The 12621-nt window shown below is 57.5% G+C and overlaps 1 protein-coding gene across 2 annotated transcripts in view; it reads left to right on the top strand.

Moving 5' to 3' along the window:
• Window positions 1–355: 355 nt before the first annotated feature.
• Window positions 356–12621, top strand: part of LOC119092815 (N-acetylgalactosamine kinase) — a 13424-nt gene continuing 1158 nt past the window's right edge. The window contains exons 1-10 of one of the 2 annotated variants that reach the window (XM_037215731.1): window positions 356–441; window positions 2230–2373; window positions 3744–3911; window positions 4230–4428; window positions 8639–8747; window positions 9437–9594; window positions 10121–10261; window positions 10693–10807; window positions 11319–11511; window positions 12272–12621. The exon at window positions 12272–12621 is cut by the window's right edge and continues 1158 nt beyond it. In XM_037215731.1, the coding sequence (XP_037071626.1) occupies window positions 428–441; window positions 2230–2373; window positions 3744–3911; window positions 4230–4428; window positions 8639–8747; window positions 9437–9594; window positions 10121–10261; window positions 10693–10807; window positions 11319–11511; window positions 12272–12437 (1407 nt within the window). In that variant the 5' untranslated portion in view covers window positions 356–427 and the 3' untranslated portion in view covers window positions 12438–12621. Of the gene's footprint in view, window positions 442–2229; window positions 2374–2454; window positions 2476–3743; window positions 3912–4229; window positions 4429–8638; window positions 8748–9436; window positions 9595–10120; window positions 10262–10692; window positions 10808–11318; window positions 11512–12271 lie in introns of those variants that run through there. The other variant, XM_037215732.1, reaches the window with a different exon arrangement.

The following is a 12621-nucleotide window of genomic DNA, read 5'->3' as shown; positions in this document are numbered from 1 at the left end:
CTCTCTCTCTCTCTCTCTCTGTATATATATATACATTTGACAGACTTGGTTACAAGTTCTGAGTACGTTCCTTCTTCGGGGCAACCATACCAGTGCAGTTTGCGGCATTGATATTGTTATACGAGTAATATGCCAGGTGCACTGATCCACCTGCAGCCTTATCACGATACCAACTAAAGCGTACCAACATTGTCCACGATTACAACAGATTTACGAGTTCGCCGTAACTTCCCAGTTATCCGGCCCTTGGAATGCATTCTGTTTCTGACCGCCGGTATAGATGTCGCTAGCGTCGGCGGCGGTGGCCGAGGGGGGGGGGGGTTCGCGGCGCGCGCCGGTGGGTGGGAGTCGTCGCTGGGCGATCAATCGGCCGGGTGTGTGGTGTGTGGCGCGCTGCGTTAGCTGCCTCGGACGCCGACCAGCCGCCATGAAGGAGCGCAGGTACGCAGGCCGCAACTGCTGCGCCACGCTTTTGTGACGTATGGTTAGGATTTGCAACGGGCTAGTGCTTACTTCATTCCAGAGATGGGGATTATGGGGCTTTGAGACACACCCATGACTGACATCTTCCAGAGCATAAGGTTATCACGAAATTGTGGAGCTTTGGTGGGCTATTTCGACCAATGGGCCAATTTTGGATTCGTCGTACCTGTCTGCCGCGTGTCTGTCGCCAGTAACAACAGTACTGCACTTGTGGCCGAGATCTTAAGTCCCGTTGGCCAGGCCTGCACTGCTGTTGGTTGCCCAGACCGGGCCAATGTGGCGGGTTGGTGTGTTCGCCGAAGGCTGCTGCCGCCGTCTCTGCCATCGGCCCACTGACGCAGCCGCCGCTGCCGACGGCGACGGCCGCCCGGTCGTGAGCCGTATAAATAGCCGGCGAGTCCGGACGGCCCGAGATCGCGCGGTCTCGTGGCCAGCTCAGGCAGCCCGCCCAGTGGTCTCCGCTGACTGAGTCATCCATCACACATGACATTCATATCCGCGGGTGGGAACGTCCTCCATCCCCGCATCACGTCCTCCGTCCCCGCACCACGTCGTTCCTTCACTCACGCGTGCCGCGTGACTGACCTGCCAGTCCGTGCCGCGCCAACACCGCTTCGTGAGAACTGCGTCACAACGTTCAAAGAACGTGCCCATCCGCGTGACCAGTTTCGTCACGGTTTTCCCGTCCCCGCCGGCCGTGCGGGTTCCCCGCCGCCAGCAGTCGCTGGGCCCGGACGGCCAGCTGCAGCCTCCCAGGCGCCGATAAAGGGCGGCGTTGCGACGCATCACCCGTCTTCTGCCCACACTGACAGCAGCTGCCCAGCCTCCATAAATCAGGCATCTCATCAGCTTCCCCTAAGCGCGGTAGCAGCCCGGCTGCCGCGATTACGCCACCACGCACAGCGAACCCTACCGACATTTCTTCCCCTCCCCTGCCCTCCCCCTCCTCCCCCTCCCACTGCGCAGGTACCGCGCGATTACCGCGGCCGCAGCCGGGACCCGCCACTCGCAGTTCAAGTTCAAGGTCAACCTCGGCCGCAATCGCCGCCGCGCCGACCGAGCCCAGGGCACCGCGACTCCGGCGTCATGCGGAGGTCGGCCGGGCGCCGACACTATCGTGCAGCGAGGTCGTAAAGGTGGCAGGCGGCGGCGGGTCGCTGTGTTACCGAACACCGGATGCGGAGGGCCGGGCTGGGCGCCAGGAGTCGGGGATGGGCGCCTCATGTTCGGTCGCTCGTGGCTGCCCGCTCAGGCAACAGGCAGGCTCATGAGACAGAGGTCAGCGAGTTCGTGGGCAGAGATTGTCAGGCAGGCAGGTGAATTACTCGGCCAACTCGAGGCTGGGTCTCTAGCATTCAGTACTGAACCTACATTGAAAAAACTAGGTATTTTAAACCCCCAAAGCTAATGACTCCTTGCTCTAAGGGAAGGTGACCAGCTGTCGCAAGGTGGATATCTTTGCCCGCTGATTTTCACAGGTTTTACACGCCTACACTGTCCGCTCTGTTTGGGACGACGCCATGCCACGTCAAACGTAACGGGCGTGATGCAGGAATCTGAATGACCATTCTGTGCGGTTGCGATCCAGGAACAAGTGACTGTATAAATCTCTCTAAGGCCCCTTCCGATGAAGACCGCTTCTGTCGCGAGCCCGGCTTGTTCCGGGCTTCTGCTGCGCGGCTCGCGGTAAAGATAGGTCGCTTGGCACGCCACGGCCTCCGGTCTGATAACAGCTGCTATCTCCAGGATCGACATGGGGGAGGACAGCCCGGCTGTGCTCGACCTGAGCAAGGTCACGGGCGCGCAGCATGAGCGGCTCAAGGCTCTGGGCGAGTTCTTCGAGAAGCGGTACGGCCAGCCCCCCGAGTTCTACGTCAGGGCGCCGGGCAGGTGAGCTCGAGTTCTACGTCAGGGTGCCGGGCAGGTGAGCTCGAGTTCTACGTCAGGGCGCCGGGCAGGTGAGCTCGAGTTCTACGTCAGGGCGCCGGGCAGGTGAGATTGAGTTCTACGTCAGGGCGCCGGACAGGTGAGATCGAGTTCTACGTCAGGGCGCTGGGCAGGTGAGATTGAGTTCTACGTCAGGGCGCCGGACAGGTGAGATCGAGTTCTACGTCAGGGCGCCGGACAGGTGAGATCGAGTTCTACGTCAGGGCGCCGGACAGGTGAGATCGAGTTCTTCGTCAGGGCGCTGGGCAGGTGAGCTCAGCGCGGGATGTCAGCGTCTCCGCGAGCCGGCCGCAATCTCGCTCACATGAGATGCAGTGGTACGATCCTCATAATAGCGCATATGGCTCAACCAACTGGGTGTGCAGAGGCTTGCTGCCTGTACACCTGCATATAAATAGGATCACACATTGGCCATCCTTCTATTGTCGAATGAGTCGCTTAAAGCACAAAAATTCGCCACAGCTGTGTACCTCATCAGTCATTTATTAGCTGGCTGGTAGGGGTATAGTTTACTATTCAGTTTCCAACTGGGACTCCAGCCCCCAGCTTTAAAAGAAAAGTGGGCTAAATCTGGGTAAAATACGTTTATTGACGCATTTTGAGGGTAGATTGATCATTTTCACAGCACATCCCCCTGTCCAATCCATGTTGCGAAACGGCACCCCTTCTGGCTGGCAAAGCTGCGAAATATCCTCTTGTAGCTTGTAGGAGCTGCACCCATGCATTGACAAAGTTATTGCCAGTGCTGCATGATGGAGCCAGCTACTGAGAAAAGCTGACGTCACAATCAGCAATGCCCACCGAGCGCCACTAACCGGACACTGTGGTGGGCCTGCTGACTCTGCCACCAAACGCTCTGAGCACTGCTAATTGGACGCTGCGGTGGACCTGCTGACCCTGCCACCAAGCGCTCTGAGCGCTACTGACTGAACGCTGCGGTGGACCTGCTGACCCTGCCACCGAACGCTCTGAGCGCTGCTGACTGAACGCTGTGGTGGACCTGCTGACCCTACCACCGAACGCTCTGAGTGCTACTGACTGAGCGCTGCGGTGGACCTGCTGACCCTGCCACCAGACGCTCTGAGCGCTGCTGACTGAACGCTGTGGTGGACCTGCTGACCCTACCACCGAACGCTCTGAGCGCTACTGACTGGACGCTGTGGTGGATCTTCTGACCCTGCCACCAAACGCTCTAAGCGCTGCTGACTGGATGCTATGGTGGATCTTCTGACCATGCCACCGAACGCTCTGAGCGCTGCTGACTGGACGCTGTGGTGTATCTTCTGACCCTGCCACCGACCGTGGCTTCACAGAGTCAACCTGATCGGTGAACACATCGACTACTGCGGCTACTCCGTGTTCCCGATGGCGGTGCAGCAGGACATCCTGATGGCGGTCAGAACGACCAACAAGCCGAGCCTCAGCCTGGCCAACATCGAGCGCAGCTACGACGACTTCAGCTGCTCCACGGAGGAGCTCAGGTTCGACAACGATGCCCGGTGGATGTCAGCTCCTGTCTGATGTGTCGTAGGCTGGAAAAGAGGTCGGACAGCGTGCCCTGGTCCAATCGATGTCAGCTCCTGTCTGGTGTGTCGCAGAGTGGAGAGTCGGTCGGACGGCGTGCCCTGGTCCACTCGATGTCAACTCCTGTCTAGTCTGCTGCAGGGTGTAGAGGCGGTCGGAAAGCGTGCCCTGGTCCAGTCGATGTCAGCTCCTGTCTAGTGTGCCGCGGGGTGGAGAGGCGGTCGGAAATCGTGCTCTGGTCCAGTCGATGTCAGCTCTTCTCTGGTGTGTCGCAGGGTGGAGAAGCGGTCGGACAGCGTGCCCTGGTCCAGTTACGTGCTGTGCGGCGTGCTTGGGGTGAAGGAGCACGGCCGGCTGAGCAGCGTCGCTGGTCTGCAGATGGCCGTCAGCGGCACTATCCCACCCTCCAGCGGCCTCTCCAGCTCCTCCGCGCTGGTCTGCGCCGCCGCACTGGCCACCGCGCACGCCAACAAGGTCAGAGTGCAGCCTCATCGGTTCGGCTCACGTGGGGGCCATGTGCCACGCCGAGGTCATGGATCAGTTAGGGTGGTCGTGGGTCACGCCAGGGTCATGGTCACATCAGGGTCATGGGTCACGTCGCTGGCATGGATCATGTCGGGCCATGGATCACGTCGGGATTATGGGTCACATTAAGGTCATAGGTCACGTTGGGGTCAGGGATGGGGTCGGTGTCACGGGTCACGTCGGGACCAGGGCCAGGGTTGGGGTCGGGATCATGGGTTACATCGGGGCCTGAATTCGGGTCGGTTTTATGGGTCACGTCGGGGTCAGGGCCACGCCGGGGGTCATGAGCCAGGAATAGGGTCGGTGTGATTGGTCACGTCGGGGTCAGGATCACATCAGGGTCAGAGTCGGGTTCAGCGTCTGTCGCTCAGGCCACGTCAGGCGAGACCAGAGACCGACCATGAGATGAGGCATGTTAGCTACCAGGCAATCAGATTGTAGCCATGCCTCTGTTCAGAGGGATCGCTGCTCACTGAACGATACCCATTCCCCACCACCGGATGCCAGTAAAGCTGTGCGTTCATGGTCCGGAATTGCACTTCTAACCCCATGCCATGCCACTGGTTTTGTCAGATCTGTACTGCGAAACAAAGCGTACCGCTCATCATCGTACTCACGATGTGAATGCTGAGAGACTGGTTATAACGCAAGAATCAAAGCACGTTAAGACCTCGCTCTCGGCTTTGGGAGCTTGGCCTGCTGCTGGCATATCCGTTTGTGACGACACACTGTTAACAGTATCAGGCACGGCATCGTTGATCGTAGGTACGTGCGGCGAGGCTTAGAGTACCAGCTGCGACCTGACAACATCACGTATTGAAGAGCCCCGTCTTGAGTGCGGACTGGTGTCACTGTCCGCTTGGCTGATCGTCTCCCGTGGTAACCAGCGAAGCAGGCGATCAATGTTCCAGGTGCTGCTATATTCTCGAGACCGTAGTGTGCGAATATTGCGGCTCAGATGCGTTTATATTGGTCCTAGTATTGTCAGGCCGCCAAAGCGTATTTTTTTCCGGTACGCGTTGACTCGGCATAGGTGCCACGGACTGGAGGTGGGCGCTCAGATGCTGTGATAGGGATGTTCTCACCAAACACACAAACACTGCTTGTGCTACTGTGCTGTTTGCTGTGCATGATGTACCGCGCTAAGGCACTGACAGAAACGCGTGAGTATTAGCAAGATGGTGATCCAAATGACATGTGATGGGTTAACCATGGAACGAAAGTAACTTGTAGCCTAAGCAAAAACCAGTCATGACAACCGTAATTGAAGTGACGCCGCACGAGGCGCTCTCGGTAAATCAATAGCCGCTCTCATAGCACCGAGAAGACAGCGTGCTTTCGAAAACCAGCTTGATACAGCAGGTGCAAATAACAGCCTTTGAAAAGTGCACTCAGTAGTCTTTGAGCTGAATGTTGCTCAGGACGAGCTCTCCGGAAAGCCCTCGGCGGCCGCGGGTGTTATCTTCACTTAAGTCCTATGCGTTTTTTCGGCTCGGCCGAGCTTTCAAATTGTCTCCGGCCGTTTATTGCACGGTCCATCTCTCCGGTCGCCATTTATTGCACGGTCCATCTCTCCGGCCGTTTATTGCACGGTCCATCTCTCCGGTCGCCATTTATTGCACGACGTCTGAAGCCTCTCCGCTCCGGCGGCGGCGCCGGTTACGTTCAGCTGCGCGACCGCTGCGGCCGGCGCCCCTGAAACACCGCAAAACTACACTGTTCCGCTGCCGGCCGGGATTACCGTTAGGTCGCCCGGCTCGGCGCTGGCCTGTGACTGGCGGCCCGTCGCCCCAGGTCTGCCCGTCTGCCGGGAGCTCGTGACTGGCGGCCCGTTGCCCCAGGTCTGCCCGTCTGCCGGGAGCTCGTGACTGGCGGCCCGTCGCCCCCAGGTCTGCCCGTCTGCCGGGAGCTCGTGGCTGGCGGCCCGTTGCCCCAGGTCTGCCCGTCTGCCGAGAGTTCGTGACTAGCGATAGCGTGATCACCATCCATGCAGCGCCGGGGATTGCCCGCGCTCGTCCCTCACGGGCTGTGCTGTCGTCCTCTGGCGGCGGCCATCTTAGCTCTGAGCTCGTCTGATCTGTCGGCAAGTCTCGTGACGTTTATTCAACGCCACCTTCATCAGTCAATCAGTCAGTCAGCACAGAGGTGAACAAAGCAAAGGTGACTGACTCTACTCGGGCTTTATCCAGATAAAGCCTGCTTATAACACAAGCCTTTCGCAAAACCGCACTGACTGTTATCTATAACTGCGATACACCGACTGGCGCCGCCGCTGCAGCATCACCCACTGCTCCCGTCCATTCCAGTTAGTGCAGGGGTAGCATGGCACCGGCTCTGGCAGAAGTGCGACTTCCGTGAAGCCCACTTATTTTTGCGAGGAAATCTGGGTGTTCAGGAGCTATGTTTCTTCATATGTTATCGGAAGCGTTTTGTTTTAATGCGGCCGGATGTCCTGCTAAACAGGTCTGGTTCCTGGGATTAGGGTGCTCGCTAAACATAGCTCGTTACAAACGCATCGGCCTCGCTCCCCAGTACTTGAATCTATGATGTCTTGCTTGCATGAAGAAATGAGAAAGTACGTTTTTGTGGACTACACATCATCTCATTGCTCGGGCCTCTCATGCCGAGCATGAAGAGGCCGGCCATGCGTTACTGGCTGGATCCCTACCTCGATAGCCCACGCCAGCCAGAAGCGCGTTCCACCTCACCCAGCGCAGTGCGCATGCTATCAGCGGCACATTCTTGCTGTGGTCTTCTCCCAGGTATCACTGAACGATCATAAACGTGTCGCAACTCGTCGCAGCCGGCCGCCCGCGGGCTGTCGGTCCTGGCTTGGTCAGGTGCCAGCATGAACGTCTTTGACGGATTCAGTATCAACGTGCAGTCCGGCAAACTGTATTTCGATGCTTACTGCTTTGAACCGTACTGTACTTCGAACTGTACTCTACCCCCCAACCGAGCGGCAGTGACTGACACTGACACTGACACTGACTGACACACAGACACTGGTGCCGGAACTTAATTGACGCCAGGAGGGTTCGGAAGCCTCATTTAAATTACTTTGAAAATGTCATCGCGATACTGATTACAGTCATGTTGTATTTGCCGACGGGCTGCGTGATGTGGTCACTAAGTTGGACCAAGTTCACTGCATGTATAAAGCTCGCCGAGCGTATAGAAAATTTTCTTACGCGGTCAGGGGAGACCGATTGAGCGGAGCTAGTTGTGCGTGGCTTCATCCTGACAGGGACTGAGGACGTTTGGCGCATAACCGTATTTTGCGTCACAACCTCGAAGGTTTTGGTGTCCGTCAGCTGCGAACCCATCACCCTAAATTGGGAGGACAGAGGTGCCAATCACGAAGCAACAATAAACCTTGTAACGACGTAAATTAAGCGCGGAAACGTGTCAAAACCAACGCTGCTGTCGAGGCGGGTAGTCCTAAAGACTATTCCGCCTGTACCAGTACCGTTTTCCAGCGTCCCATAACATTACAATAGATCGAATTCCCGCGACTTTTATTTTGAAATGATAGTGGTATGAACATTACATGAGGGTTGAGACGACTTGCCCTGACTGCAAATGAAAAAGACCACTCCTATGCTCACATTTAGAATTTCGGGAGGGCATGAACTGCTGACGCAATGAAGAGACGGTTTTAAGAATAAGTAGTATCCACCATGAAAGTAACCCTCAGCAGGTTACGAATTGGCCACACGCACGCAACACATAGACGCTTTTGTGCGGTGTTTTGCACGACGCTTTTGTGCGGTGAAGAACGCCCTAAATGTCCTCGCTGTGGTGCGCCACTTACGGTTCGCCACGTTATTCACTCCTGCCCACAGTTCAGAGAAGAGCGGGCACTTTACTTCGGACGAGATGCGTCAGGTCTTACCTTTTCAGACCTTATTGGTGACGATTCTCGCATGCTTGGCACCGGACAGCTGTTTTCATTTTTGAGAAGCGTAGGATTCACAGCCATTTATACACCACGGTAAACACTTAGCTGTTATGGGCGCAAAATGACCCTAGAAGTCGACGCGCCCTAAAACCCCAATCATCATCATCATCACACTGGAAATTGTGTTTTGCGAATGCTTACACAGAGGTGCGTACATCATGCCTGTCTGTCTAAGCCGCCTGTACTTGTGCCCGCCAGGTAACGATGACCAAGTCGGAGATAGCGAGCATGTGTGCCCGGGCGGAGCGGCACATCGGGACCGAGGGCGGCGGCATGGACCAGGCCATCTGCTTCCTCGCCAAGAAGGGTCAGTGGCACCACCTTAGACGCTCCTGTCGTCAGCTCATGGCCGCACTCGCTTCCTGCTCACTCACTCATACTTGCTCTTAGAGGTATTCTCTACACTTCTTCACCTCTTTGTCTTCTACATTACAGGTTAACCCGTTCCCAACGTGTATGGCCTCAGTATCTTTGCCACGCACGTCCTCTGGCCGCTAGTCATTCTCATCTCACCGGCCTGAGTGATTCCTGTCGGCTCCACATCCACTGTCGGGGTGCAGGGATCAACGGTGCAGGCCCTTCCCCGGAACGCGAAAACAGCGAACGCTTCGGGTCTGTTTGTCGAACATTCGAAACGCAATCCGAATCTGACCCCATATTATGCAACGCCAATATCCCTCCCAATATTTGATGTCGGGTTTCGCACCTGTCCAGGTTACAGTTGACTTCTCCTCAGGGGTGTGCTTTCTGTTCTGTTGGGAGCTTCAGACCCCCTAACTTGGACTTCAGCCCTGACCCATCTTCGGGATGAAGCGGGCAAAATCCGTGGAGAAACCTGCTTGTTGGCATATTTTGGGGCCAGATTGAGTCATTTTTCACTGTTCAGCCCCAACTCATTTTGCGAAAATACGCCATGCTCCCCCTGTCAGCCACGGCTAAGTTGTGGTCTTCGACATCCTGCCCCGCCCCCTGACGCCTCCCCCTCCGACGCTCCAGGCACGGCCAAGCTGATCGAGTTCAGTCCGCTGCGCGCGCAGGACGTGCGCCTGCCGCCCGGCGCCGTGTTCGTCATCGCCAACAGCCTGGCCGAGAAGAACAAGGCGGCCTCCTCCGACTTCAACTGCCGCGTCATGGAATGCCGTCTGGCCACGCAGGTGAGCCGGAGCGGCCGGCGCCGCCGACGGAACAGGCTGCTCGGAGCCGCCACCCGGCCTCCCACTGCCGAAGCGTGCTGGCAGCGAGCCTCGTGTCTTGAGTGCGTGGCCTTGCGTGGTCTTCTGTTCTCGCTGAGCGCTTCACGGTGTATGCTGACGAGAAGTCGCCACGCAAGGCGCACGCCGCGGCCGTTGGCCGTGGGCCCGCCCCCGCCGGCCTGAGTGAGAGCCCCGCTCGAGCACCCACGTGTACCCGACGTAAGATTCCAGCGGCAGGTCTGAGCAGCGGAGACAACTTTAGAAGCGAGCAGCGTCTCCCTGCCGTTCAGCTGCTTCCTTGATTCCATTGGCATGCAACTCTCTTTGAGGTTGAAGGAGCTCTAATCTGACCTAAAAACCTGCCTTCAAAGTTTGCATCATCTTTGCGATCCCCGTAATCCGTTGTTAAGTATACAGATACGAATGTCATGTCTTTTTTATTGACGCTCCCGGGTCAAGGCTGTGACCGTGCTCCTCGATCCGCCAGCTGCTGGCCAAGAGCCGCGGTCTGGAGTGGTCCAAGTACCGCCGCCTGGGCGACCTGCAGAAGGAGCTGCGCCTGCAGTTTGACGAGATGGCCCGGCTGGTGCGGTCCGTGCTGCACGAGGAGCCCTACAGCAAGAAGGAGGTCAGGGGGCATGCCGCCTCACAAGGCCGGGTGGGGGGGGGGAGGGGGGGCATGGGCTACCATGACAGCGCACGAGTCACATAACTTAACAACAAATTAAGACAACAGCCTTTGTATTACAATTGACATTGGTTTGTGGAGACAGAAAGTGTCCTGTAAACAATTTTCATGCAACATGTATAGAGTGAACCGCATTGAGCACTTAAGATATGTCTTCAGCTTCAGATCCATGCGTTCCCTTGCCCTCCTGTTCTAGCCCTGACCCCGTCAGATATGCGTGGAACTGGCAACATGAGCCCTCTTGACCTGACGTGACCCCAAGCCCGTCAAACACGTGTGCAGCGACTATCGGTCAGCTTCCTGACCCGACTCGACCTGGGCACCTTTGCGCCACCCGGACCCGCCCGACCTGATCTGACCTGACCCGTCAGATATGCGTGGAGCTGGGAATCACTGAGTCGCAGCTGGACGAGATCACTCTCAGCCCCAACACGCGCCACATCGCCGAGTTCAGGCCTTACCAGAGGGCGCTGCACGTGTTCCAAGGTCAGCCATCGGGCCCAAGCCCCAACAGAGAGCGCTTCTGCATGTGCTCTTAAGTCAATCACGGCAACAGGCGATCGGGCGCCGCCGCCGACGGCAGTTCTTTGAAACTGAAGGTTCACGCCTGAATTATTGATGACCTTGGCTTGGATGATGATGGTGACCTTGATTGGCTTGGCGGTGGAATACGTGAATGTGCGCCATGCGCTTACCGGGCCATGAGGTTTGCCAGAGGTATCTGAGGGCCAGCTTCTCAACCCATGCCCTCGGTGTGAGTCGGCGGCGGCTCTGCTCGGGATGCGGCGGTGCTGTTGAATTGCTAAGCTAACACTGGTGACGAATGAAACCAGTTTGCAGCCCCGTGCTTTGGATGTGACTTTTCCGGCCGTGGCGTCGGGTGATATCTGCAATATAGATCGACTATGACAGACCTCATTACATGGTCAGGCGGTTGCCATAGCATCCTGCTCACACGCGGCGCCGCACCCTGACCCCCCCCCCCCCCCCCCGGCAGAGGCCGGCCGGGTGTTCGCCTTCCGCGCCGTCTGCGAGGCGGGCGGCGAGGACGCCCTCAGTCAGATGGGCCAGCTGATGAACGACAGTCACGCCTCGTGCCGCGACCTGTACCAGTGCAGCCACGAGCTGCTCGACACCATCTGCCGGCTCTCCGAGGGGCTGGCCTACGGGGCGCGTCTCACCGGAGCCGGGTCGGTACCTGTCGGGTGGCGCCAGGGGTCGAAGACCCGCTGAGCGGCGCCAAGGGTCCCGGACCTGTCAGGCGGCACCTGGGGTCGCAGACCTACCGATCGGCGCCTAGGGTGGTAGACCTGCCGGGCGGAGACAGGGGTCGCAGACCTACCGAGCGGTGCCATAGCTCACAGACCTATCGGAAGGTGCCAGGGGGCCACAAGCCCGCCAAAGGATACCAGGGGTAACAAGCCTCCGCTCTGGGAAGAGCGGAGCGCGTGTGGTGCATTGCCTGCGAGTAGAAATGGCCTTGACCGAAGTGAGTTTGTCCTTTTTCAAGTGAAAACCTGCTATAGCCACCGGCATCCATGGAACCATACAGCGTTCTTGGTGCCACACAAAAGAGATTTCAACTGGGCTCAAAATGACCACAGTAGTCGACGCGCCCTAAAACTCCAATCAACAAACAAAGAGATTTCAGGCTTCTATCACGAAAAGCAACCAAGCAATGAACTGTCCGTTGTAATGCATGCACCATGCCACCCTCCAGCACATCACAGGCGATGCTGAGCATGCCACCGCTGCGCCTGGTCACGTGCGACTACCCACAGAGTACTCGCTGGCGGGCGATCAGCACGGGTCATTCAGTATTTTCCAGCGTCATCAATCAGTCCGTTTTTCACAGAGGCTGGATGATGAACCACGCAAGCCGGACGGAAGTGCATGGCTTGGTCGGAGTAGGACTAGGTTGTGACCAGCGTGTCTTGCCGCCTGTTCCAGGTGGGGCGGATGCGCCGTGGCCCTGGTGCCGGGAGAGCGTGCGGATGAGTACATCAACAAGCTGAAGGCCGAGTTCTACGCGCGGCGCCCGAACGCCGAGAGCTTGAACCTGGACACAATCGTGTTCCGGACCGAGCCTGGCGATGGTGCTGTCATCTTCATATAGGTGGCGGGTGATTAGCGTTACCGTCACGGTCCAATATCCTTGCAAGCCCTCAACAAGCACCATGGTTGTGCAAGGCAACGCGGTATTTGTTTCAGAATTACTCTAATAGACGATATTCTCCGAGCATCTAAAAGGAAAGAAAATACTGTGAATCGAAACTGCGATTATGCGCCGTCGATTTACA

This window comes from Pollicipes pollicipes, unplaced genomic scaffold (assembly GCF_011947565.3).
Source record: "Pollicipes pollicipes isolate AB1234 unplaced genomic scaffold, Ppol_2.1 Scaffold_3464;HRSCAF=4073_pilon_pilon_pilon, whole genome shotgun sequence".
NCBI classification, from domain to species: Eukaryota; Metazoa; Arthropoda; class Thecostraca; order Pollicipedomorpha; family Pollicipedidae; genus Pollicipes; species Pollicipes pollicipes.
The sequence above is the reverse complement of the archived record's forward strand: the minus strand, read 5'-3'. Positions and strand labels throughout refer to the sequence as shown.